This window comes from Larus michahellis, chromosome 1 (assembly GCF_964199755.1).
Source record: "Larus michahellis chromosome 1, bLarMic1.1, whole genome shotgun sequence".
In the NCBI taxonomy this organism is placed as follows: Eukaryota; Metazoa; Chordata; class Aves; order Charadriiformes; family Laridae; genus Larus; species Larus michahellis.
Genome location: NC_133896.1, coordinates 206,798,860 through 206,826,671, shown reverse-complemented (window position 1 = coordinate 206,826,671; position 27,812 = coordinate 206,798,860). Strand labels below are relative to the sequence as shown.

Sequence of the window (27,812 nt, the reverse complement as noted above, 5' to 3'; positions counted from 1 at the left end):
TTTTGTTGTTAATGAATTTATAGAAACATTTTCTGTTATCCTTAACAGCTGTAGCTAGGTTGAGCTCTAGCTGTGCTTTGGCTCTCCTAATTTTCTCCCTGCTTAGCTTTGCTATACCCTTATAGTCTTCATGAGAGACCTGCCCCCTCTTCCAGAGGTCGTAGACTCCCCTTTTGTTCTTGAGGTCCAGCCAAAGGTCCCTATTTATCCAGGCCGGTCTCCTTCCCCACCTACTTGTTTTTCGGCACACAGCCTCCTCCTGTGCCTTTAAGACTTCTCTCTTGAAGTATGTCCAGCCTTCCTGGGCTCCTATATCCTTCAGGGCAGCCTCCCAAGGGACTTTGTCCAGCAGTCTTCTGAACAGGTCAAAATTTGCCCTCCAGAAGTCTAAGGTGGCAGTTTTACTAACCCCTCTCCTTGTTTCCCCAAGAATCAGAAATTTGATCATCTCATGATCACTGTGCCCTAGTGGCCACTAACCTTTACTTCCCCTACAAGTTCTTCCCTGTTCACAAGAAGCAGGTCCAGGAGGGCACCTTCCCTCGTCGGCTCACTTACCAGCTGTGTGAGGAATTTATCCTCCACAGATTGCAGTAACCTCCTGGTTTGTTCCTTCTCTGCTGTGTTGTATTCCCAGCAGATATCCGGGAGGTTAAAGTCCCCCACAAAAACAACGGCAAGTGATCGCGAGATTTCCCCCAGCTGCTTATAGAAAGCTTCATCCGCCTCACTGCTTTGGTTGGGAGGTCTATAGCAGACTCCCACAGCGATATCAGCTTTATTGGCCCTTAACCTAATCCAAACACTCTCCACCCCATCATCAGTATACTTGATTTCCGAGCTCTCGTAGCATTCTCTAACACACAGGGCCACTCCACCGCCTCTCCTTTCCTGTCTGTCCCTCCTGAAGAGCTTGTAGCCATCAATTGTGGCACTCCAGACGTGTGAGGCATCCCACCACGTTTCTGTGATAGCCACTATGTCGTAGTTTTCCCAGTGCATCATGGCTTCAAGCTCCCCTGTTTGTTGCGCATACTGCGTGCATTGGTATAGATGCACTTCCGATGTGCTAATGACTCCAGCACCTTTTTGTGAGTGTGGGCCCCATTTCCCACCAGACCCCTCCCAGGTGCTTCCATGATTTCTAAGCATCTGTCCCTTCTCTCAAATGAAATGTCAGAGTGAGAGTCATTGCTAGCCCACCATCCTTCAAGCCCTGGCATGCCTCCCTTGGGTTTATTCCTGACAGGCCCTCCCCTTCCCCCCTCATATCTAGTTTAAAGCCCTGTCAATGAGCCCTGCCAACTCCTGCCCCAAAATTCTTTTCCCCTTCTGGGACAGGTGCGTCCCACCTGCCACCAGCAGGTCAGATGACTCATATAGCAGCCTGTGATCAAAAAACCCAAAGCCCTGCCGATAACACCAGTCCCGGAGCCACGAGTTGACCTGTTGCCTCTTCCTGTTAATTTCCTCACTCATGATTGCCACTGAAGGGATAGAGGAGAATACAACTTGTGTTCCTGATCCCTTAAGCCGTCGCCCCAAGGCTCTAAAATCTCTTTTAATCGATTTTGGGCTCCTCCTACCCACTTCATCACTACCCACCTGAAATACTAAGAGGGGGTAGTAGTCAGAGGAGTTTACTAGGGCTGGAAGTTTGTCCAACATATCCCTGGCCCGTGCCCCAGGGAGGCAGCACACTTCCCTGTGAAGTGGGTCTGGACGGCATATTGGCCCCTCCGCCCCCCTCATATCTTCTCTTCGGGTTTTAAACATTAAATTAAAATGTAACAGCAATAAAAAGATAAAGAACATGATGTAGTCTGTAAGCAAAGAAAGCCTTTCCCCTACTTACACTAATTTAAAAAAATGACAATGCTTGCAGAAATAAGATGAAAGTGAAGTAATCCAAACAGTAAAAATTGTTACTGCTTTTGCTCTCCAATTATAATAGCAATCTCTGATAAATGAAGAAAAAAGTTACATAGAACTTATGCAAGGATGTGTAAGAATTAGAAATTCATATACTTCCTGTCTTATAACTAAAAGTATTGTAGAATTCATGACATCTAAATTTAGCTGTCTAAAAGTTGATGGCCTGGTATGACTTAGCTCCTTCCTTGGTCTCAGTAAAAGACAGGCATCTCGGGAAGTCCATCCCATCATAAGGTAACTGGGATAAATCTCTGTCCACTTCTTTGTCAAAATAAATCAATTAGCAGTATATAAAAAATGGAATATAATGTCACCTTTTATTCTGTGTTGTAGACATTAACTCATCAAGCAAATGAATTTATTAACTAGAGAACTCTGCAGAGTTCTCTCTTGAGAAGGCTAGGTTTGGTTAGAACAATATTAAAGAAAAAAGTACACTGGACCCAAGTAGTTGAAATTTCAGTTAGAATTGAGTTTATAATTATCATAAAAAATGGCAATGATGAAATTTGTGGTATATGGCGATAGATGTTGTGCGAGAAGCTCCATTGCTAACACACTACTGCATCCCAACTGTTTGGGTTTTTTTCCTCATTGTTATTTCCAGCACTGGAAGTATAGCATTTTATTATAGTACAGCATTAGAAGTATAATGGTCAAGATTTAGACTTTGAACGCACAAGTAAATGCTAGCCACCAACTGCCCTACTGCTCCTAGCTTTGAAGGCAAAGAAAAGAATGAAAATTAAAAAACAAACAAACAAACAAAAAAACAGACAACAAAACACTACAAAACCTATTACAAAGTTGACCAGGGAAAGATTTTTTCAGTTCTTTACTGATTTACTAGGTTTGTTTTGTTCAGAAAAATAAACAGGTTTGTAATGTACTTGAATACTTGAAATGCACTTGAAAGGTGCATGGGATGAATCCAGAATTGCCAGACATCCTAATATATAGACTCAGTGGTGGTAATATACATGGGTTTACATGGTAACACCAAATCTTTATCTTATGCACACTCTCTTTGTTCTGAAAAACAATCATCTTGTGTTAGAGAGAAAACAGTTTTTTAAGTGCTTTTCTGAATAACAGTCTAGTTTCTTTAAGCTTCAGAGTAAGATCCAGAAGTTCTATGTGACATCAGCAGAGAGCTTTATCTATGAAACAGAGAAGTGAGGTAGTTCAATAATCAGTGAATTAAACTTCTTCCAATGTACTTCATAATTGAAATGGATAGCAACTGAAGCCTTTGTGTTGGAAAAAAATATAATTCTTTTAAAGCACAGGCCAAAACTTGTTAACTGCCTGGATTTTAAATATGAAGTATCTCTAAGGAGAACATTTCAGAATTGCTCTGCCCTTAAGTTTTGCTATGGGCTTCACTGTAAAAACTGACCACAATCAAACACTGTGCTCAGAAACCAAGGCAGAATTGGGACATTATGCACTTCTCCTTATCTCATTACCCTCTTCTTAGGAGAAGAGAGCATGAAGTAGAACATATTATCTTAGGATTCTTAGGTTTTGAATTTGTTTTCTTTTGCCCATAAATATCTTTTATGAAATCTAGCGAGCAAAAATCTGTTTATTTATAATGCAGTGCTTTGAGGTCATTTTCATCCAAAATAAAATAAAGTGAATGCTCTGGGGGAAAAAAAAAAAAGTAGCCTACGGGATTTCTCTCAGAGAACGCCCTCAAAATGCTGCAATGCTCAAAATGGAGTATTTTGAGCTACTAACATGATGCTTATTCTCATTAAACTGTGAAGGTTCTTTCCAGTTTTAATTCATTGTTAGATCCCAAGCTGTGAAGGGTGTCGCTAGGGGGAATGGAACCGTGTGTGAGGCAGTCTAGACAAAGAGAATTTTTGGACTGTGTAAGACAAGGACATGAGGATTTATGGTTCAAAAAGACTTCCACAGAATGGTTTTAACCCTCAAATAATGCGATTCCTTAAAGCATCAGTGGGGTTGAGAAAGGTGCAAAAATGGCTATTTTGACCCAAAAAGTGTAAAAAGTGGTCCTTGAAGGCAAACTTGCCAACTTTTAGCCTCCCAGCTCTGGCAAAACTTAAATTCTCTGATTAACATTTTACTCTCAGGCTGGCCAGCATTTTGTCTTTCTCAGTAGTGTTAACCAAGGGATAAATGCTGTAAGAATAACCCTTCTGAGAATAGATGAGTTCTTTTGACAAGCTTCTGATTATTAAGTTACGCTATGCAACTCTTACGGTGCACAGACCTTCTGTAAGGATTTAAACACTGATGTTCAAAAGACACGAGGAGTTGATTTTCAAAAGGAGCAACAAAATTCTTCAGAGATGGCTTACACTTGACATGCAAGGCAAAGTGCTTGAAACAGTTATTGTTTCCATGTTTCCTTTTTCCTGTTTTTAGTTATTATCTAATATTGGAATTTCACTAACTCGTATTTGATGTGATTTGCATTAAAAAGACCCTCATTTCTGTTTCAAATTCCTTTCTGACAAATGTGCTGTTTTGTTAGTTGATTCTTGAAAATCTTGTGACCTTTTCCTGTTGACAGGAAGGGAAGTTCTGAGTGTGAGGGAAAAAATGCTTAATACATATCAATTGAATCAAACTGAATTATTTACACTAAATAAATACATCGTAGTTTGAAACCCAAATTACATGCTGGAGGAGGTCTAGACTGAGTCTTTGAGCTGAGTTCTAATAGTCATGCACAGGGACAATCACAGAATCATCGAATAGTTTGGGTTGGAAGGGATCTTTAAAGGTCATCTAGTCCAACCCCCCTGCAGGGAGCAGGGACATCTTCAACTAGATCAGGTTGCTTAGAGTCCATCCAACCTGACCTTGGATGTTTCCAGGGATGGGGCATCAACACCTCTCTGGGCAACCTGTGCCAGTGTCTCACCATCCTCACAGTAAACAATTTCTTCCTTCAATCTAGTCTAAATCTCCCCTCTTTTAGTTTAAAGCCATTACCCCTTGTCCTATCTCAGCAGGCCCTGCTAAAATGTTTGTTCCCATCTTTCTTAGAAGCCCCCTTTAAGTACTGGAAGGCTGCTATAAGGGCTCCCTGGAGCCTTCTCTTCTCCAGGCTGAAAACCCCAACTCTCTCAATCTGTCCTCATAGCAGAGGTGCTCCAGCCCTCTGATCATCTTCACGGCCCTCGTCTGGACCTGCTCCAACAGGTCCATGTCTTTCTTGTGCTGTGGACTCCAAAGCTGAACGCAGTACTCCAGGTGGGGTCTCACCAGAGCAGAGCAGAGGGGCAGAATCACCTCCCTCAACCTGCTGGCCACACTTCTTTTGATGCAGCCCAGGATGTGGTTGGCTTTCTGGGCTACTGGGCTACTGTCAGCTCATGTGCAAATGCCCTGTGTAAAGCCCCAGGAGGAAACTGCGTCCAAGGTGCACAGGCTTCGTAGTACAGAAAGCTGAGAGGAGCTGCTACAGTTCTCAGAGTAGAGCATTGCTTGCTCATCAGGATACAGGCTGAGAGGTAAAGCCATGGCTCCAGCCAAGGTCCTTCCCTAAGTAGTGGTCGCAACATAAATGTAGGCTTTGTAATAGTAGTACTGCTAATGCTGTGCAGTAGGAAAGTACATGTATAGGAGAATAAAAATTATAAATTAATTCAGCCAGAAGTTCAAAGCACTCAGTTCAAATCTGAATGCTTAAAATTAACTTGATAATTTCCTATTTAGGCACTTAATGGAAATGGCCTGTTTTCCAGAAGTGCTGAAGAACCCCCAACTGTGGCTGTGATCAGTATTAGTATGAAAGTCTTTAAAAAAAAAATAAATCAAAAATCATAGAATAGAATCATAGAATCGTCTATGTTGGAAGGGACCTTTCAAATCATCTAGTCCAACCATCAGCCTAACTAAGTCATCAAACCTGCTTTTTTTTTTTACTAGTAATGTAACTTTTTACATATGCTTGCATGTCTTGAAGTGCTAGAAGTAAATGGAAAGGACTAGGAAATTTAGGCTGGTTTAAGTCCTGGTCTGTCTAAATTCTCTGTACCAGAGAACAATTTTTATATTTGGATTCAGTGATGTTAGAACGATTTTGACATGTAGTTTATAGGATCACCCCTAGCACGTACTTCCTTGTGTTTTCAGTTTAACAAACTGGAGAGAAAAAGTAGAGGCTTAGTTATGGAGTAGTCTAACGAATTTTCTGAAGTCTCTGCTTTGTTAGTAATCCTTCTCCTTTGTAGCCTGGACCACAAGTTGCCCATCCAAGGCTGCAATGTCTAAACTGTGTCTTAGGATCCAGCTTTTAGGACCTTTCAGATCATCGAGTCCAACCATCAACCTCACACTGACAGAAATCACACCGTACCATTGGAGATTCTTCCTTTCTCATGTTTTGTTGTCCAAGTGGTAACTAAGTGCTCGTTTGTTGACAGGATGCATATGGTCCGTATTCTCCAGAGGAATGCATATCTTTACCAGTCTACACGAGCGTGGAGAGAGACCGTGTGGTGACAAATATTGATGTACCTTGTGGAGGAAACCAAGACCAGTGGATTCAATGTGGCGCTGCTTTATTTTTGAAAAATCAGTAATATGAAACTGCATTAAATTTGCTCTAGAAGTTAAGAATCATTTAAACATGTCAGTTTTTTCTTATTAAAAGAAAGCTTCAGATTCATTGCTTATACATTTTGAAAGCAATGGTTTATAAATTCCCCTGTTTATTTTTTTAAGATATATAAAATTATTTCCACTTGTATAGAACTTCATTGTGTCTTTGTGGAATATTTTAAAAGTCAACATGGCGCTATTCAGCAAACTGTTAATTTGGGCTGTTTCTCTAGCTTGTAATATGCTGTATTTCCTTCTCGGACTTGCTGATATTTCTTATGTTTTGCCCATAAATATTGAATATAAATTCAAAGTCAGTGTTTTTTCTTTGGTCAGTTTTTTCATTATCCTTTTTGAACTCTTATTCTTATGCCTCCATTATTTAATAAAATAAAATGATAAAACTTACCTGTTGTAATTGAAATTGAATATTTTACTTGAATATAAAAAACGGGATGAATGTTTCACTGCTTTAATGATGTTTTACTTGTAATCATATTTCTTTGTATTGGCAGTAAATAATAGGAGCTTTATAAACTTCATGTGGAGTTACAAATTCAGTTAGACTACCATCATGGTTGTCGTCTAGAAGTTACTGGGAAAAAAAATGAATTATAAACCTGTACTAGTTTTCAGTAAGAACATGCACATAAATGCCCAAGACACACAAGCAATTCCTTAGAGAACCAAAAGAGGTTTTTCAGCTGGTTGTTAAGTGATTAACAGAGGAATATAATAATGCTTTTGGTCTGTGACGTGAGAGACCCCTGGAGTCTTGTTCTCAGTGCAGGATACTGGTTTGATTTCACTGATTCATGATGTATTGTGTATGCTGCCAGAGCTTTGGTGTGCCATTAGACAAAATCCCAAAAATAACAGGAAACCCAAAATCCAGCAGGAACCAGCATTGCTGAAGAACGATGAAGTCTCACCATAAGAATTGAAGTGTCTAATTTTTAACTGCAGTTAGAGAGTCACCTCATGAAGATATTTTTAAAAGCCAAAGGCGTAAAAACACGTTCTTGCTTTGCTTGGAAAACAAAATAGATGTCTTGGCTCTGATATCTCTGACAGATTTTATATTTATTTTAAAGTAGTATTTAAATTAAGACTCTATTTCACTTGCTTAATGTTTTTCATTGGTGCTTTGAGGGAGGGAGAAGGAAAGCAGGAAAAAAATCGGCCACATCTCCAGGTTAGCTTCCTAAAGAAAGTCTTTTTCTCTGTTCTACTCTATTTTTCATCCCTTAAACTTAGTCTTTTGTCTTCCATTTGGAAAGTTTCCCATTTTAGTTCTTCTTCTAATAAAAAGATGTCCTAAAATAATTTGATACAAGTTCACATACATTTTTAAAATTGAGTCCTATTTAGCATAATAGATTTACTTGATACTTTTCAGATACTTGTCTCCTCTTCCTTTATACATTTGGCTCTGATTCACTGAAGAAACAAAATGGAACAAGTTTTGAAAATAGTTGTCTGTGAAGAAAATTTTATAAGAAAATGACAAAGTTGCCAGCAGAACAGAAAGCACTCGTATAAATGCGTGTACAACCTCTGTGAGGATTTAGGGCATGAATTGTCCAGAGAAAGTGTTGTGTTATACCAGGCTTTCTTGGTAAAACGTCAGTGCGAGAGGAAACAAGTTTTACCGAGGGCAACTGTGCTTTCAGTTCCCTTAGGCACATGTAAAGATCATGTTCCAGCCTTCCCTTCTGGACCCAACAGGTTTCCATAGAGCAAACTGGATTTTAGCTTTTGCGTTTCTCAAAACTGAGGGATCTACTGACACCTGCTAGTCCCAGCTCCTCTTTTGTGGACAGGTAGAGAAATACAGATACTCAGGTAACTACCTATGTTAGGGCAGAAATGTCTGGAAAATAGACACCATGTTGTAACCTGCCTTGCACAGAAAGTAGAGACCGGAAAAGTAGTAGGTGGTTTTGATAATCAGTCTTGCTTGTTACGGGAAATAAAAATCTCTGGTAATGGCTTGTAGAAACCCCGAAATAAAAGGTTAGTAGAACATTATGGAGATTTTCATATTTTGCATTGGTCTTTTTTTTGGTGTTTTTTGTTTTTTTTTTCTCTCACCTAATTGTAAGCTTCAAAGATGCCTTCCATCCTGACAAGTGTAAATATGTGTATTATTTAGAACCTCTGGTTTCAAGTCTCCTCTTCTTATTTATTTAGTCAGGAAGTCTTTAGTGTTTCTACTAATATACAGATATTGACTCTGTCACAAAAAAAAAAAACAAATATAAAAGAGGCTCACCCAGACCTACCACACTATCTTTAATTGTATTTCAGGGTCAGGAACTGGTTTGATTTCTTGCCGATACCTTGTCTGCATCCCAACCCCTCAGAACTGGCCTGTCTCCGCTGTGGAAGTTTGTTACCTCTTGTATCTATCATCTCTTACTGCCCCAGATGTAGAACTCCAGAATATTTCCCAGCTCACACCATCAAGAGTTTTGTTTTCAGGACACGCATTTGTGCCTTTCTGTACTGTTAGCCAGCTTGATTTAATCTCCTTTTGTTTGGTTCACCTCTTGGTTTACAGCTGGTCCGTGTTACCCAAACTGTCTGCTTGCTTCTGCTCTTTCTGAGTCCTGCCAGAAGCGATATAAAAAAAAAACCCTCATAATGTTTTGGTATAACTAGAGCATTGAAATATATTTTTATTTGGGCAGAAGTCCCTTGGGAGCTCATCTAGACTGATCTACATTACAAATGTAAAAGGTGCTCTCTTCCAAGGTGTCTTTGGTGTGTTTATTTTTTTAGCACGGGAAAAAAAGTATTATTTAACTAAATCTCAAGCTAGTTTGTTAGCTTGAAATCCAGGAGATTTTTAATGGTGTAATATTATCACAAAAAAAAAAAAAACCAGAGCTGTATATTATGTTCACAGTGTATTAAGCGGTAGGTTTGGCACTTATTTTGACTTAGTGATTCACTAATCTTTCCTTCTCATGGATCTAGTTGTAACCCTGATGTTTTGGAGGGCTCCCAGGTGACCTAAAGAGGAAAAAGAGTTTACTTTTCTTGAGGTCCTTGATATTTATTGTCTCCATGCATCGTATGGTGTGCTTTCTTTCTACACAATGTTGTAATCTAAATGAAAGATACTATAGGTAACTGCTGCTGTATGTCATAGGAATGATATTTTTGGTAGTAAAAGACAGAACTGTAGAGTGTTTATTACCACCAAAGTGTAGCTGTGTCACAGGCATAGACCAGTCAGAAGTATGAATCAGGCAACATAAGAAATAATAATATCTGAAATGCCTTAATGGTCTGACTAGTGTTTCAATGAGTCTGTTCTGCTCTTCAGTTAAAAGGGTATAGGAACTTGTAAGGCTAAAATATAGAGAAAAATCTCTAAAAAAAACAGGTTACTACTCTGTAAACACCCTCTTTTGAAGACTTAAGAAAGAGGCATATCTTTATTAAGTACAAATAGTTATCATTAGAAATCAAAGTGACAAAATGTGAAGTAAAAAACCCTTTAAAGAATAACAAACCTTTGAAAATAATGAAGATTGTGCAGTAATATCTGAGTGTTTAAAATACAAACAAATATTTTTTGTTTGTTTAACAAATTAATGTATCTTATATTTAAAAGAAAGCAGTTTCTTCCTTTTACACTTTATAGCAATCAAGTACTTGCCAAGTATTGGCACTGTCGGCTGTTGGAAGACGTGCTATTATTTCGTGCATTTAGCAAGTTCCCAGCAAGTCTACTGTCACAGAGCGTGCTACGTTCCCAAACAGAAGTTGTTGGAGAGTCAAACCCATTGTGGTCTTTTTTTGTTATAATTTGAGATAAACTACTTTTCAGAAAAAAAGAAACATGTTTTAGTTATTCTCAGCTGCTCTGTTGTTTACAAAAGAAGACAAATACTCTTTCTCATTCTTTTCATAGCGTCTAAGTCTTAACATTGGCTCCTGAATTAACAGTTAAAATGTTCCAGAACAAAAAAAATTCACATGAGTGGATTGCTTGGCTAAAGTTATGCATACTAATTTTATCAACTGAGTGACCTATGGTTGTGATAGAATACCTCAAATTGTAGTGTTAAGGAGAAACTGTAGACTTAAGATTTTTCCTAGAACATTTTTAGAATTTTGCTAAAATCCAAATGCTGCTGTGGAAGGGAAGTTATGTGAGTTATGCCACGTACAAATAGAACTGGACGTGCAAATTAATCTTTCCCCCCATCCATTTCTTTATTTCAGCTTTCAGAGAACAGCACTCAGAAAAGCAGAATCTCCCCAAACAGCCATGTAATTGTTAGAGCTGAAGGGGGGAAAAAGCCCTCAACTCCACGCTCGGATGCATCACATATGAATCATTATATGACCTCTTAAAGTGATAGACTGCCCTTCATTGACAAAAATGAATTTACATAAATGATACTTAATATTGGTTTACTGTACTAAAAATGTGCAGGCTTGACCAGGGCTAGAAATTCTTACATGAGGTTTTACATACACTTTTTAAATCTTTTTCATTTTTACAGTTTTATCCTTTGAAAACAAAAGGTGTGAATAAGAAACTAGATGTAGAAGAGTCTGAATACAAGTAAAGAGTGGGTCACATCTGAGAAAACAAGCCCACCCCCTGTGAGTCCTTATGCTGCCTTCTCCTCTGAAGGCCTACAGCTTCCCGAGTGCGCTTGAGCTCTTCACAGATTAGAAGCTTCCTTGGAAACTGAAGAGGAGCACCTGGCCAAACTGGTTTCAGAACACAAAAGGTGGGATGCAGGGAGCTGTCATTCAACTCAGCTCCATCTTGCCTTGGCAGATGCTTATTGATCCCTATCTATGCAGAGATAACCTGGGGGCAGCTGTGGAAATGGCTCAGCCCCAGGTGGTCTCAACACCGGTTACTATAAGAACTGAAACCCAAATAGTGTCTTTAACAAACAAAACACCCTGAGTCAAGTCCCACCACTATTCAGTGAGTGTGAGACCAGACATCACAAAATAAACATTGATATCTGAGGGGCCATCAAACCACCGGAGATAACCATCCCAGACAGTGTAAATCCATTCAAGCACAGTCCCCAAACAGGATATTTAACTCTAAAGTTTCGGGGAGCAAAATGGGGAGTCTGCCAGAGATACAGCTGGCCTGTAAGAGATTCTTCCCCGCTTGTCCAGGACGCTGTGCAAGGTGACTTCCTGGGATCGAGTGGTCTTACCTGAGAGAGAGGGTAAGTGATCTGATAACATAAGTATGATGCCTAGCATGCTCTAAGATCGTGATTTGTGCACTCATTTAAGGTATTCATATCTAGCGCATTGGTGGTTTGTGTTGTTACTTTTCGGGATCACTTCTTAGGTGGTAACAGCGTATTCTGTGAATTGTTTTTGTTCTTTTTCCTTAAATTGCAATAGTGCATTCTTCCATTGTATCCATAAGAACTTGCAATAGTGGCCTATCGGACCAGTGAGCGAAGTCCAAATAAATCGTTAATTTTAACCTCTCAGTGAAGTCTTCTTCTCTCCGTCACAGAAACTCTGCTGCTTGGGAGGTCACCCTCCCTCACCTCCTGCCCGTGAGGCTGCACCACTCAGCTCCTCTTGACGCATCTGCTCTTCATTTCTTATGAAGAGCTTATAGCTTATAGCAGAGCTTACTAAATTGATGTGTTTCAAGAAATGCCTCTCTTTTAGGTCTAGATTTCTTATTTCTAGTTCTCATGACTTTTATGTAAGATGCCTAGAAAGCAACAGTACAGTTTTCAGTAGGTTTGACGCAAACAGAAAGAATTTTCACTGATGTGTTTTAGAAAATCAAAGAATAAAGTTGGTGATACATATTTGAACAGCTTCACAACAATAATTACTGTTAATATGGACTGTAGTTTGCTTGAGGAATAGTTCTTAGAGTATGATTTTGTAGAAATGGGGGTGGTTTATTTCCTTTAAAAAAAAATTATTTGAACACTTTATAATGCAAAAAGAATCATGATGGAATATACAGAAAGATTTTCACAGGCTGATTCTAGAATGGCACTGTAGGTATGAATCACAGAATCACAGAACCATAGAGTTGGAAGGGACCTCTGGAGATCATCTAGTCCAGCCCCCCTGCCAGAGCAGGGTCACCTAGAGCAGGTTGCACAGGAACGCGTCCAGGTGGGTTTGGAATGTCTCCAGAGAAGGAGGATCCACCACCTCTCTGGGCAGCCTGTGCCAGTGCTCTGCCACCCTCAAAGGAAAGAAGTTCCTCCTCATGTTTAGGTGGAACTTCCTATGCTCAAGTTTGTGCCTGTTCCCTCTTGTCCTGTCCCTGGGCACCACTGAAAGGAGCCTGGCCCCATCCTCCTGACACCCATCTTTTAAGTATTTATAAGCATAAATATGAGAGGCTAGTCAGTGCAAGAATTTGGGTATTCAGGCTGTGTTACAATACATTCCTATTCTACTTTTTTGTTATCAAAACCATCCACATTACTGTGTTCTTGTTCATCACATAAATTGACTGAGAGCACATATAATTTGAGTACAGCATAAATATTCTGTCCGTGTTCATTCTAACTTGATGATTCTGTAAAGGAAGTTGCCTAAACATCAATAACCAGATCCTCAAGATTAAGGTCAGATATGCGTACTCTAACTGGGAGCAGTCTCTAAAGAAGACTGTGTCAGAATTACTACTGGCTTTGCATCTTAGCAGAAAGCAAACTCCCCTGGTTGTCTTCTAAAGAGGTCTCAGAGATATTCTTCATCTCTTCACCCAGAGTTAGATTCACTTATTTTTTTCAGAGCAGCAAACAAGAATCTTCTTAACAGGTCACCTTTGGGAGAAGTAATTAGTAATCATCCTTATGAAGTGTACCGGATAGGCAATTTCATCATCAGAGCTGTCTAACTCCTCTCAGTCCCTGACAAGGTGAGTTCTTCTCGTGCTATCCCACATGGTACTATTTCCAAGCGTGAGAGGGTGTTTCATACGCTTTTATCTCTCTGCTGAGATTGCTAGGAAATGTCAATGGTTAAGAGCGTTTTTCTGTGACGGGCATGGTCGTATCACTGTGTGCCACTAGATGGTACTGTGGACTAGACCCTCGTGAGAGACCGGCAGAGAAAAGTCATGGGGTTTTGGAAGGTAAAGACAATTTATAGCATATATAACATTGCATCAACAGCCTGTCCTGAAGGAAATTTTCTTATCAGCAGTGCTGAATAAGCAGCTATGTCTTAAAAAAACACTTATAGTTAGTTGTGATGTACCTCTTTTTAGAAATAAGTGATTCACCAAGTGAATTTTTTGGTACTTAGAAATGCCTTGGTTGTGGAAGTGGGTAAGGCACCGACTGACCGCTGTGGCCTGTTTGCAGCTATTTCTGTTCATCTTCAGTATCTGCATGGGAAGAAGGAACTGTGAGGAGAATGGAAGGCTGATAGCTTCTTGGGCTGCATCAGGCAGAACATGGCAGGCAGGTCAAGGGAGGTGATCCTTCTCTGCTCAGTATTGGTGAGGCACATCTGGAGTTCTGGGTCCAGTGCTGGTCTGGACAGTACAAGTGAGACATGGGCATACTGGACTGAGTCCAGAGAAGGGCCGGACCACAAAGGTGATTAAAGGACTGAAGCATCTGACACACAAGGACAGGATCTGACAGCTGGGACTGTTCAGGCTGGAGAAGAGAAGGTTCAGGGGGCTTATATCAGTGTGTATAAATACCTGATGGGGGGAGTAAAGAAAACAGAACCAGACTCTTCTCAGTGGTGCCCAGTGAAAGGAAAAAAGGCAGTGGGCACAAACTGAAATGTATGAAAGAAGCGTGTCCGGCAGGCCCAGGGAGGTGATTCTGCCCCTCTACTCCACTCTCGTGAGACCCCACCTGGAGTACTGAGTCCAGCTTTGGAGTCCTCAGCACAGGAAAGACATGGGCCTGTTGGAATGGGTCCAGCGGAGGGCCACGAAGACGACCAGAGGGCTGGAGCACCTCTCCTATGAAGAGAGACTGAGGGGGCTGGGGTCGTTCAGCCTGGAGAAGAGAAGGCTCCGGGGAGACCTTATAGCGGCCTTCCAGTACTTAAGGGGATTTACAGGAGAGATGGGGAGGAACTCTTTATCAGGGCATGTAGTGATAGGACAAAGGGTAATGGTTTTAAACTGAAAGAGGGGAGATTTAGATGAGATATTAGGAAGAAATTCTTTCCGGTCAGGGTGACGAGACCCTGGAACAACAGGTTGCCCAGAGAAGCTGTGGCTGCCTCATCCCTGGAAGTGTTCCAGGCCAGGCTGGATGGGGCTTTGAGCAGCCTGGTCCGGTGTGAGGTGTCCCTGCCCATGGCAGGAGTGTTGGAACTAGATGATCTTTAAGGTGCCTTCCAACCCAAACCATTCATGATTCTATGATTCATTTAAACATAATAATTTTTTTTTTTACTCTTAAGGGTGACCAGGCACTGACACAGGCTGCCCAGAGAGGTTGTGGGCTTTTACCCTTAGAGATATTCAAAGACCAACTGAACACAGTCCTTAGAAACCTGCTCTAGATGACCATGCTTTGAGAAGTAGGGTAGGACTAGGTGATCTCCAGAGGTGCTTTCCAACTTCGGCTGTTCTGTGATTGTATAATCCTGTGAAATGACTGGAAATGAAGAGGAGCCATTTAAGCTACCAGTATCAGGAACACTGTGATGTGAGAACAGGAAACGCATTTTAGGGAAGACAAGTGTCCAGCAAATACAGAGCGTTCCAGTTCATTGTAGGTAGGTCTCTGAAGTGTTGTTTCTATCCTTTGGGTTCCAATAAGGATGAAATGAGTGAAAATCGCAGTATCATTTACTGATACTTCCCTGTCCACTCCATCTTGTTCTTACTCAGTTGGCTTTCAAATATTTTCCTTATGATTTTTGTAAAAAAATCACATATCAAAAATGAGAAGAAAACTCAGTAAATTGGAATTTAAAAGGTTGTTTGGACTCCAGTGCATTTCCAACACAATAAAGATACAACAAACACCTCACTGATACTAAGAAGACAGAAGTTTATTTATATATACAGTTATATATATACAGTTTGTGTACTGTCTCTACTAGTTAGCATCTATAAAAATAACTTTTGCAAATCATTAGAAGACTGTATGTCAGAGAAAAAGCCAGAAAACTGGAAGTCAAGAGCCAGCATATCTTTACTCTTATTTCAGCAGTATTGATTTCAAAGTATACTCAAGAGAACAATATTTGTATTTGTAGTTGAGGTTCTTTTCAATGTGAACTTTCTTCATTGGAAGGAACTATCAGGCATTGGGAAAACACAAACTGTCCCTTGTAAGAGCATGCTTGATTTTCATCTATCATAAAATAGGTTTTGTTCATCACTTTGAACACAGTGTAACACATTGGGACATCTAGCCTATGTCCCCTGAAAGAGGAGTTTCACTCATGGTTACATCAATGCTGGGAAGAATTCTCCTGGTGAGTTAAGGAGGTGATGGGATGCCAACAGATGTGAAGGAGTAGAAGTCATATCTGTCATGAAGAGCACCATGATGTGTTACTGTTTCAATGGAGTTTAAATGAAAACAAACACTGACCAATTAAGTTCCAGTATCATCTTGTGGTTTAACCCCAGCCAGCAACTAAGCACCATGCAGCCGCTCGCTCACTGCCCCCAGTCCCAGTGGGATGGGGAAGAGAATCAGAAGAGTGAAAGCGAGAAAACTCGTGGGTTGAGATAAAGAAAGTTTAATAAATAAAGCAAAAGCCATGCACACAAGCAAAGCAAAACGAGGAATTCATTCAATACTTCCCATTAGCAGGCAGGTGTTCAGCCATCTCCAGGAAAGCAGGGCTCCATCACGTGTAATGGTGACTTGGGAAGACAAATGCCATAACTCTGAATTTCCCCCACTTCCTCCTCCCCCAGCTTTATATGCTGAGCATGTCATCCCATGGTATGGAATAGCCCTTTGGTTAGTTGGGGTCAGCTGTCCCAGCTGTGTCTCCTTCCAAGTTTTTCTGCACCCCCGGCCCACTTGCTGGCAGGGCGGTGTGACGAGCGAAAAAAGCCCTTGACTGCTTAGCAATAACCAAGAACATCAGTGCACTGTCAACACTGCTCTCATCCCAAATCCAAAACATAGCCCCACACCAGATGCCAGCAAGAAAGTTAACTCCATCCCAGATGAAACCATGACACGTCTACATGAAACCACCTCTTATTCTTTTCTAACTTTTTGTTTCCAGTTTTTCTTTCTCCTCTTTGTAGAGGATCAAGAAACTTTTCCCTCAGGCTCTTTCTCTACAATTAACTTCACTGGAATTCCTGAAGCACTGTCCTCACAGGCTCTCCATGGGAAGGAGAGGTTACACTTTTCCTTTTGGCATCTGAGCTTAAATGCCATAATTTGTTCCTTGTTTTTAAAAATTACATTTTCACTAAAGAAGGGTCCTTTTGCACAGCTAATTCCCCTTGTCATCAGAGTTCCATGAAGAATTAGCAGCAGGAACAAGTGAACCCCTAAGTAAATGTGATCATTGCTTTTTGCCCTTGATAACAAAAAGGGAACCAAACTCATCAGTAGGATCGTCTAGCGAAGGCACTTCACTTTTAGTAGTCACACCTTAAAGTTGTGTTTAAAATTTTAAGACAAAACCAGGGAACAGTGCCATGACTGCCTCTCAAAGTGTTACAAGGATATTAGTAAGTAGCTAATGCCCTGTTTTGACTTCTTCAATAAACCCTTTGGAGTTGTACTTCCGGCAGCTGCCCGCGTGGGGATAACAGGCCCCACTCCCTTTCACATCATAGGGGTAGTACCTACACTTACCTGCTGAGCTACATCAAACGGCAACCCACTGTCCGGGTTCCTTGCTCTTTTCTGTAGAAATCAGGATGCAAGAGAATGCCTGACGCACAACCCGTCTCTCTCATTGCAAGGGAATGTTGACAAGGTAACTTGGGCACACTCCTACCTCTCCTAGTTTAGACATAGCCATAGATTCCATGTCCGTTTTTGGCTAGAATTGTGGAATACTTAGAAGCTGCATTTGGAGAAAAGGAACAGCATTCAGTTGTTGACTGTTGAGACAGAGTGGCACGATCCAGCAGCTTGCAGAGGCAAGAGAGGAATGTTCAGCTCAAGAATGACTGGGCAGTTCTGAGTCCTCCAATACAAGAAAGACACTGGAAAACTTGAGACAGTTCAGTGGAGGCCACCCAGATGCTCAAGGGGCAGGAGCACATGCCTTATGGGGAGAGGCTTAAGGAATTGGACTTGCTCAGCCTGAAGAAGAGACTTTGCTGGGAAGGACTTATTAGCAGCTTGTCATTGCCTACAAAGAGGTTATCAAGTTCCATGGCAGGAGGACAGGGGACAGGGCACGTTGTAACTGTATACAGGGTAAAATATTTTCACTATGAAGACAGTCAGGCAGCGGCGCAGGTTTCGCAGAGAGGTTGTGTAGTCTCCGTGCTCGGAGGTTTTGAAAACTTGATTGCATAAAACCCCCAGCAATCTGTTCTGACCTCAGAGCTGACCCTGCTATTGGGGACCTCCCCGGGTTCCCTCCAACCTGAATTGTACTATGCTTCTATCGCTGAGCAAAAGAATGTCAGATTAGTCACATGTTCATTGTTCCAAGAAAAGTGTATAAATTACAGTAAGAAAATAAAGTCACTCTGCTCTTTCTACTTTGTCCTCCATATAGAAATGACCTGCAAGTCCTTCAGTTTTACTGCTGCTTCATCAACAAGTTCAGGGGTAAGTCAATGGAAAATGAAGCAGTTCACAGAATAAACGGATGAATGAAATGTAAAACCATAATAGCGCAGGCCAAAAACAATTTAGAGGAACCTCACTTAAGGCATAAAACCAAAAATAAATGTTCTGAACACACCAGAAGCCGGAGACCTGCCAAAGAGCGTTTTGGGTTATTAGATGATGGAAGTGTAGAAGAGTACTCAGGGAAGATAAGACCACAACACAAACCTGAATTCTTTATATCAGTATTCATTTCAGAAAAGCTGAGGGAGGTTCCCACACTGATTTCTCTTTCTCTTTTTTTTAAAAATAAAGGGATGACCCTCAGGTATCATTTTAAATTGACCTGTCAAAATAAGTTTTAGAAGAAGCTGAGAAAATGACTGCTAAGTAACAAATTGTCACAGCCAGATGGTCCTCATCCAAGAGTCCTAAAAGAACTCAAGGAACTGAAGCATAACGCTGCCTCACTGCTCAATGTGATGTCTAACCCATCATTTAAGCAGGCTGTGGTTCTAGGGGAGTGAAAAGTTCACTTTTTTAACAGTCCTCCGTAAAGCCTTTTTTCTATGTTTGCAAAACTTACTAAAATTGAAAACCAATAAAATTTTATACCCAACTATTTTAAAATCAAGAAAGGTCAGCATGGATTTTTAAGTCATATTTTAGAGGAAACATTTTTTAACTTTTATAAAAGCTTTAAACTTATTGATGGAAAATAATTTGATACCGTGTACAGGGATTTGCACAATGTGGGAGAAGTTGGGAAAAAGGAACTAAGCTGTACAACAAAAAGCTTGAGAGAGAGAGGGAGGGAGAGAGTGAGTAGTGTTGTGCCATTTTGCAACAGCTGAGGACCTCAATTTCCTACTTCTTCTTTACCAGAGCAGGAACCCCAGGCCAGGATATCTGCTGTTACTCTTTGGTACAACAGCATGCTTATTCAAGGAGAAGTTTGCATTAATTTTACTGCTTTTGCTACATTCAGGCATGCTGTCCCCAAGGGAAGGTCACCCCTTAACCTGTGTACCCTCCGTGCCTCTCTCTCAGACGCTGAATAATTGATCATCCTGAAAGGTGGCAAAGAGGTAATCAACCAATTTTTACTTTGCAGATACTGCTGCTTTGTCAAATAATTGGTGCAAAGATATATTAGCAGTAAGAAGGGAGATTTGCGTCTTCCTTCCTTCCTTCCTTCCTTCCTTCCTTCCTTCCTTCCTTCCTTCCTTCCTTCCTTCCTTCCTTCCTTCCTTCCTTCCTTCCTTCCTTCCTTCCTTCCTTCCTTCCTTCCTTCCTTCCTTCCTTCCTTCCTTCCTCCCTCCCTCCCTCCCTCCCTCCCTCCCTCCCTTCCTTCCTTCCTTCCTTCCTTCCTTCCTTCCTCCCTTCCTCCCTTCCTCCCTTCCTCCCTTCCCTCCTTCCTCCCTTCCCTCCTTCCTTCCTTCCCTCCTTCCTTCCTCCCTCCCTCCCTCCCTCCCTTCCTTCCTTCCTTCCTTCCTTCCTTCCTTCCTTCCTTCCTGCCTTCCTTCCTTCCTTCCTTCCTTCCTTCCTTCCTTCCTGCCTTCCTTCCTTCCTTCCTCCCTCCCTCCCTCCCTTCCTTCCTGCCTCCCTCCCTTCCTTCCTTCCTCCCTTCCCTCCTTCCTTCCTCCCTCCCTCCCTCCCTCCCTTCCTCCCTTCCTTCCTTCCTTCCTTCCTTCCTTCCTTCCTTCCTTCCTTCCTTCCTTCCTTCCTTCCTTCCTTCCTTCCTTCCTTCCACTAATTCATCTGATATCTCATTGGCCATTAAGGTAAGTTAAAATCAGGGAAAACTTAAATAAAATAAGTGTTAGGAGAGAATGAAGAATCTCTTATCTTGGCAGTTATGATCCAGTTCATATAAAAGAATAGACTGTATCACACCTGCTTCTAGGGATTGCCTGGAGCAGCAACAACATAATCACAGGAATTAATATGAATAAAAGTGCCCTGACTGAACTTCCTGATGGACTCCTGAAGTAACAAGGAACAGACCCGAAGGATTCAAGCTGATCACTTCCTAGCGCAAAGCTGCTTCTAGGAGTGAGCTGATGAGATGTGAAATTTATATTGCCACAGGCAAGTCAGAATTACCCTGTCATGTATCTGTGATGCCAATGTAATTAATCCCTGTAAAGCTCATATTTGAATAGCTTAAACTAGATGTTTGAAATATATTTTAGTCTACTATTCATTGAATTCATTCTCTTTCACTGGATGGAAATGAAAACGTCCAAACTGGTGAAACTGGAAACCAGCCTAAGCTAAAGTACAAGAAGGTTGATGCAGACTTCACAAAGCAAGTGAAACATGGCAATTAACAAAGCAATGAAAAGTTGATGGTAAAACAGAATAAAATTTAAAAAAAAAAAAAAGGCAAAAAATAAAATGGGGAAAAGAATTTTAAAATAATTGAAGAATCCCAAATAATGAATCTGCCATGCTCATTGAGGAATGGTAGAGAGTGCTTCACTACTTGAACCTGATGCAATTGCAGTCTGAAGACCCAGTCAGCCACCAGCATCATGCTGGCTGTCCTGAAGAGTAGAATTTAACCACAGTATAAGAATATCAACTTGATGGAGAACTCTGTGCCTTCCAATACAGAAAATACTTCTGCAGTGGAATAAAGCAAGGGTGAGTCAACTTTAGGAAGTGCCTGATCAGACCTTGAATGGAGGTGAAAATTACCGGTTTAGATCAGGACTATATATGCCAACTGATTGAGTATGTGGCCACTGTTGGCCAGTGGTCACTATCAAATATCACCAAAAAAAATGATAGTGTACCCAGCAATAAGCAAAATAGTGCAGTAAACCTGTTGAAGATTCCTTGTCTTTCCTGCAAACTAAAGGTTGTATTAGTTTTTCCAAAGGGCAGATTTCATTGCCTTTCCGGGGACCCTATGTGAACTAGTATGTCCCTGAATGTTCCTATAATGCATATATATGTACGTACAAACCTTCTCTCAGTAGTCTGAAATTTTGAGCCCAAGAAGTGCTGTGAAAAACTGGATTTTTCTTTCTAGATTCTTTATTTTATACATTATATCCCCTTTTAATAGTTTCTTCCTAAATGAAACAATCACAGTCTTTCAGAGTCTCTTGGTAGAAAAAAAAATAATGTTATTTTCCATCTAATCATCTTAAACTGATTTTGCTAATTTTTTCTCAGCTGTTAACTATCTTTTTCCTTTTTTTAATGACCAGGCAGTCACAATGCTGGTCACTGCACAACACCAAATCATATTTTTATTTCATGTGATGTCTGCATACTCAGGTAAATTGCTTCCCCACAAGATTCACATCTTGTTGAACAGTACGATTCCAGTGCTCCTTCAACGTCAAGATAAGCCAAATATTGCAACATTAGAGGTTGCTCACCATCGTCCAATAGATGAGGGGAGCTAGCCAAATTCCAGTAAGCCAATACTTTCTTATTTTTGCAATTTTACTTTAAAGGCACATTGGTTTAAATTTATCTTTAAAATACATCATTTTAAAGTTTTTTTTTTTTGTAAAATCATTTTAAAGTTATTTTTAAATAAATCACATTTCATTCCCACCTACAGATTATACTGCTTCAGAGGTAGGTGTTTTGCAGGCAAATTCTTATCTTTTCTGCAAAAATACTCAGGATTAAAGAAACTTTAAATTCTTAATTATTTTGCAATAGCACCGCATGGTCCTCTCTGCACCTCTCAAGAAAATTGGCTTTACTTCAGGTATGGAGGCCTGGGCTTTGTAGTTTGCTCTTTACAGAGGCTGCCCAGTTTCTGGTGGTGTAGCACGGTCTCTGCCCTCTGTCTGCTTTCCCTGCCCCGTTCTCCAGAATGTGCCTTCGACTACAAAGGTCTTGTTTCCAAGGCGGAAGGTCCTCTCTGCTCCTCAGGGGTTCCAGCTGCCCAGAGCAGGCAGACACTTCTTCTAACTGGTGCCAGGCTCCAATCTTTTAACGGAAGAGAAATGGATTAACAGGGAGTAAGGATAGGAAGGAGATAGACTTTCTGTCAGAAATGCAGTTTTCTTAACATATTATGCATTATCTTTTTTTAACATTATGGAAGGTATTTCCAAAGTGTAGGAATTGGTAGTGGTCTTGGAAGGGCTAGACAGGAGAGATGCATCTGTTGAAGGACCGTCTTTGCTCTTAGCTCAAAGCATCTGCTGAGTCATCAGAAGGGGTGGATCTAGTAAAGTCTCTTGGAAAACCTGGAAAATTTATACAGACACTTCCAGCAACTGTAAATCAGTGTGATTGATGTTGCCTTCAGGGAAACTGTGCTGGTTCACACCAGCTGACAAAATGTTTCACTGATTTAATTTGACCTTAAAGAGCTCTGTGCGGGGGCCATGGCTGTGGTAAACAACAGAACTTATTGGTTGGGGGGTTTTTTCATGGGACTGATTAAGAAATTTATGCTGATTTTTGTTTTTTCCATTGGAAAATGATGATTCATTAGAACCAAAATGGTCCTGAGAAGGAAAGTACTTTGAAACCAGTCCTAAATAAAAGATTAAAAAAGGATTTTAACACTTTAGAGTGCCCCTTTAGGAGAGCTGCAATACAAAAGGTTTTATTCCTCAGTTCAAAGGAATTTTCTGTCTTGAAATCTAAACATATTTCTTCACATCTAAAAGGATACCAAAATAAATGACATTAAACATCTAGGATAAGCCTAATTCATTTTCTTTTACATGTTATCCAATCACAAAATAAAGTGTCTTCAAGCAGTTAACACTAAAATTATAAGTCAAGAGAATTAATTTGCTTTGTAAACAAAGATTTGATTCAACCCAAGATACATGGCTACCTATTTTGTGTACTTCAGGGGCCCATTTCTGTTATTAGAGAATTTGGTTTCCAGATTCCGTACACTTTGAATGTACATATTGTAGCCTTTCCTTCAAAATGTGACTACAATTTTAGATCCCTTCTGGATAAATTATCTACCTGCTTATGACTCCAAAGCATGTGATGCTTGAAATTCTTTGCTCAGCCTATACTAGCATGAGTAGTAGAGTGCAGTGAAACAGGCTTACGACAAGAGATAGGTTGTATTCACTGCGTGGGTTAGGCCGTAAGCCCTGGTTTTTCATGCTACTTTGTTCCTACAGATTCCTACAATATTTTGGGTTTGTTCTGGGTGCTAGAACAGAAATATAAAAAAATATATATTTTCAGGCAAACAAGGAGAATATTAAAAAATGTCACACTCAGTCAGTAAAATAGCTGTGTCCCACTGAAAAAAGCACAGAAAACAATCCTGAAACCACAGGCACTGACATTCCCTTTCAGAATTCAGAATACGGGATGTGATATTTTGGTAATTATGAACAGGGCTTCAGAAGTGCCACAGGCTCACTAATCCTTTGGAATGATGAACCTTAAGAAAAATCCTGTCTAGTGATTGTAAGGATTTGGTATTCAGCAAACCCCAGATCTCCCACGTTTTTTCTGCAGTGCAAATAATACCAGGGTATTTTTCTCTAAACAAAATTACTCTCATCTGTATTTGAGTGTTTTCCATCCAAGTTAGTTGGTCCAAACTGGGACCAGATATGGCTCTCACTTGGCCTGGAAAATTATCCTCAGTTGTCAAGGTGTGACCTAAGAATCACAGTGTAGCTGTTGATCCTGACAGCCTTGCCCCGGTTCCCCTGGCGTCCTGGGAGCGGTAACGGGCAGCTTGCTTTGGCACCAGCTATGGTAAAACACTCCCTGTGACGAGGTTTCACTCACCTTTATTTTGCAGTCCTTTTTTTTTTTTTTTTTACATGAAGGTGTAGCAGACCTTTCATCCTATGCTAAAATTATTACGTGAGGTAGGTGGAATGAACCATCTATGAACCATCTCTTGAACTTACAAATATTTTCCTCCTTGAAGTTTTCAGTAAAAGGCCTTTTTTACAAACTGAAAAGAGATACCTCTTTCTCTCCAAGTGCTTTAGATAAAGTCTAACTGGCCAGCTATGATGTCTTGACACCTTACTTTCAGAGCAATGATTTATATAAAATGCATCCAATCGTTGGTGATCAATGTCATCCAGTAATTCAATCAAGACACTTTTGGGGGGACCGCTGCTCCAAGAAAGTGAGTGTTTATGAAATCTAGCCTCTTAAAAGTGTGTTGAGCAAAGTTACCAAAGTACTGGGAACTGTAGAAAATTTGTCTTCTTATTTTTTTGTTTTGTTTTTTTTTTTAATAGATAATTAGAGTATAAATTCACAGAATTTGGAGAGACACTTTAAGTAGACAAATACCCCAAACATTTAAAACTCTTTAAAGAGGGATGAAGTTTCAAGTAAATGGTATAACTTAAAACGAGTAAGGTAGGAAAGGATGATCACCAGCTAATAAAGCTGCCACCAGAGCTCAGGGTCCCTAACTGTGTGATGGTGCACCCTGAAATACAACTTGAAAAACACTGAAGACAGGTGTACTGTAAATGTTAGATTATGTTCAAAAGCAGCAACCTAGAGACTTTGTTAGCTTGAGGTGTGTGGGTTTTTTCCTCTTTTTCCTTTTTTCACCGTCTTTTCTGTACTATTTAATGGTTCACACACCTTTTAGTAGAGACAGGCTGAGTGGTAAAAATAAACAGATCATGCATATCAAGATTTGGTAGTAGGAGACATAGACCTTTTAATGTCTTTTTAATCCCAACGTAGATGAAATGAACTGGCTTTAGAATGTATTTTCTTTAATTCCTCACGTCTAACTCAAAACTTGGGAGATTCCCCATTGCAATAAAGGAAAGATTTCAGCCACACTTCATTGGTTTCTCCTGGTTCTGCTGGGCATAGAATGGCATTCTGCCAGACGTAGTTGTAAATGGCGCCGTCCCTATAAAGGACAGTGGAAACTGTGTTTTCAAACCCCTTCAGTTGTGACCAATTCTTCCTAAAGACCTCTTGGGGGTTCCTGCAGAAAGAACAGCTGACGGGATGTACAGAGGCTGTAAACGCTCACATTTACACATGGTCATTCCATCAGGCTGCAGAACCACACTAGCGGCAAACACCCAGTAGCACACCCAGACCATAGATTTTGACTGGAGTCCTGCATGGCTTAGAAACAGTAAAGGGTAGGGGAAAGAGGGGAGGCCATAAGGGCTACCATTACCCATCGTAACAAAAAAGAGTGGAAAGAGGCTGAGAGGCTTCTCTGAAATGTGTGCACTGAGGAATGCAAAACATGGAGGTAAAACCCAGTGGAGGCTATTCGCCCCTTGTCCCTTCCTCCAGGAGTCTCATACCATGAAGATGACTTGCCTTAACAAATTGCTCTATTGCAATGTTTTATGTTGTATTGAGTTAGATTTTATCCTCTGTTTAACTGAACTAAAATAATAGTTAGAGGATTCCTGTACACAAGTAATAATTGAAAGAGACGGCATTCCTACGCATAGAATATCCCTGACAGCAACAGAGAAGTCTCAAGACAGAGCAGTGAGACAATATCTTACAATTGTTAAATAATTTTAATATACAATAATTATTAACTGACACATACTGCTAGGTTAATGTTCCATAGTGATTTTATTGGAAAAAACAGGCAGTAGCTAGGAAGACTGTACACAAGAATACAGCAGATAAGGCCTTGTAGTTCTTCATCAGGCAAATGCTTTATTGCAATCATAGGAACAAGCTGAGGTCAAGTATAAAGAGGTACAAGCTCATGGGTCAGAGGCAGGGTACCATCTCACCTGCGTGGTTTTAAACTGGATTAACTCCTATATTCAACACAGTTATGCTACAGAAATGAGATCTGATGTTGGTTCTGAAAAGTTTCTGTACAGTCTATTGAGCTGTACTCCAGCTAATACAAGTCAGGAAAACACTGTAGTTAAGCCAGGCTGGTTTTCACCAGCAGATAGTCTGACACATTGACTGAATGGAAACTTCATAAAACTAAGGACTGTAAGAACAGGTCCAATATTTAACAAAACCACAAACCACAAAATGAAAACATAAAACCCAGCAAGGCACCTTGGAGCCATATTTGCACCTTGCAATGTTGACTATTTCTGTATTGTATGCCTGTCCTCGTTCCTACAGCCTCACTTTTTTTTTCAGTCCACAAGGAAAGCAGAACAGAAATTGTATAATCTGTTACGTTTGTCCATGATTAGGATAATGGTTCGCTATCTTGGTGGCTCTCTAGGCACTGCTTTAGTAAACAGCATTAGAAACAGGATGCACTGTTTCTCTTCTCTTATAGCTTTGGGAATACATAATTTGCTGTATATTTGTTTGCCTTGCTCAGGATGTATCTATTTATCTTTGCATGTTGTGATCTAAATTCTGATCTTCCTAGCAGTTGTTAAGTCGTCATCCGTGTCTGGATGATTCAGTTACATTCAAGTTGCGCTTTAAAAAGCAGAAGTTAACTTCTTTTTCGCAGAAATGGAGGTACTTGATACCTGGGACAAAAATATTCATGAGCACAACTCCATATGGATGTGCTCAGTGGAGAAATATTTTTATCTTGTTAAGGAAAATGCATTAATGCAAATGTGAATACAAGAAGTTATAAACATTAAAGGTAATTCCATCTCAAAGCTACTTAGAGAGACAGAAAATATTACACAGTCTTTATAATGCTGTAAATTATGTCTGATTTGAACTTCATTTTAAACTCCATAGTGAAAGCAAAATCAGAATTTCCAGTTAAATACAAAAGCTTAAATGAGAATTCAGCACACAGGAGACAGCAGGCTGACAATATACAATCTCACTGAAGCTTGAGTGTGCACAGACTAGCACAGTTAATCAAAAACTCCGCTCATCTGCCAACTCTTTATGCATTCATCAAAGCTCAGCAGAGAGTTATCAGCACAGAAGATTCATACATCAAGGCTTCAGCTCCAGCTTCCTTGACATCCCAAGCAGATTAGTCTGTGACAGATCTCTGTAGCCCAGCAAGCATCCCAAAGTGAAGTTACAATGGAGATGACAAGCAAATCCTTGGCATCTGATGTCATGTCCACTTGTTCCAGCAAAGCCAACAAGGCTCCACTAAGGTTATTGAAGTCATGCAGGTTTAGGAACTGTGTTTTGATTTAGACAATGTGACAGGACAAGTCCTCAGAGGCTTGATACAGGAGATACCTGGCAATCCTCTCAGGACCACATGAATAAATAAATCTTGTTCAGACTCCTTTCAAAACAGTGATATGTCTCCCATGCAAACAGACCAAAGGAGGGCTGGCTCAAAAATAACTGTTCAAAAATGCTCTTTCTGTCCCAGGGAAGTATCCTGAGGGGAATCACTGTGCACTTCTCGGTTCCACAAGGAAGCAACAGAAGAGCAATCGCCTCCCCACGTTTGTGTGACTCATGTAGCTGATGCTGGACATGTTCTGGAGGGATGCAGATCTTTTGATCCAGGTTCTCAGCCAGCCATTAAGGGGCATGTTGCCTGGGACAGTCCCACAGTATCTCTACAGAGGAGGTCAGGCGGTCTTTTTCAGCATAGGACCAGGGTCTGGGGTGGAAGAAAGGACCATCCCCACATAGGAATCTCAGGACTAGGCTCTGGGC

General features: G+C 40.5%; 1 protein-coding gene across 4 annotated transcripts in view; it reads left to right on the top strand.

The window, feature by feature from the left end:
- The window catches only part of DYNC2H1 (dynein cytoplasmic 2 heavy chain 1), a 178,237-nt gene extending 171,331 nt beyond the window's left edge, over positions 1–6,906 (top strand). For all 4 annotated transcript variants that reach the window (XM_074570728.1, XM_074570750.1, XM_074570719.1 and 1 more), the window contains one exon: positions 6,345–6,906. In XM_074570728.1, coding sequence (XP_074426829.1) covers positions 6,345–6,503 — 159 coding nt within the window. In that variant the 3' untranslated portion in view covers positions 6,504–6,906. The remainder of the gene's footprint in view (positions 1–6,344) is intronic.
- Positions 6,907–27,812: the final 20,906 nt, after the last annotated feature.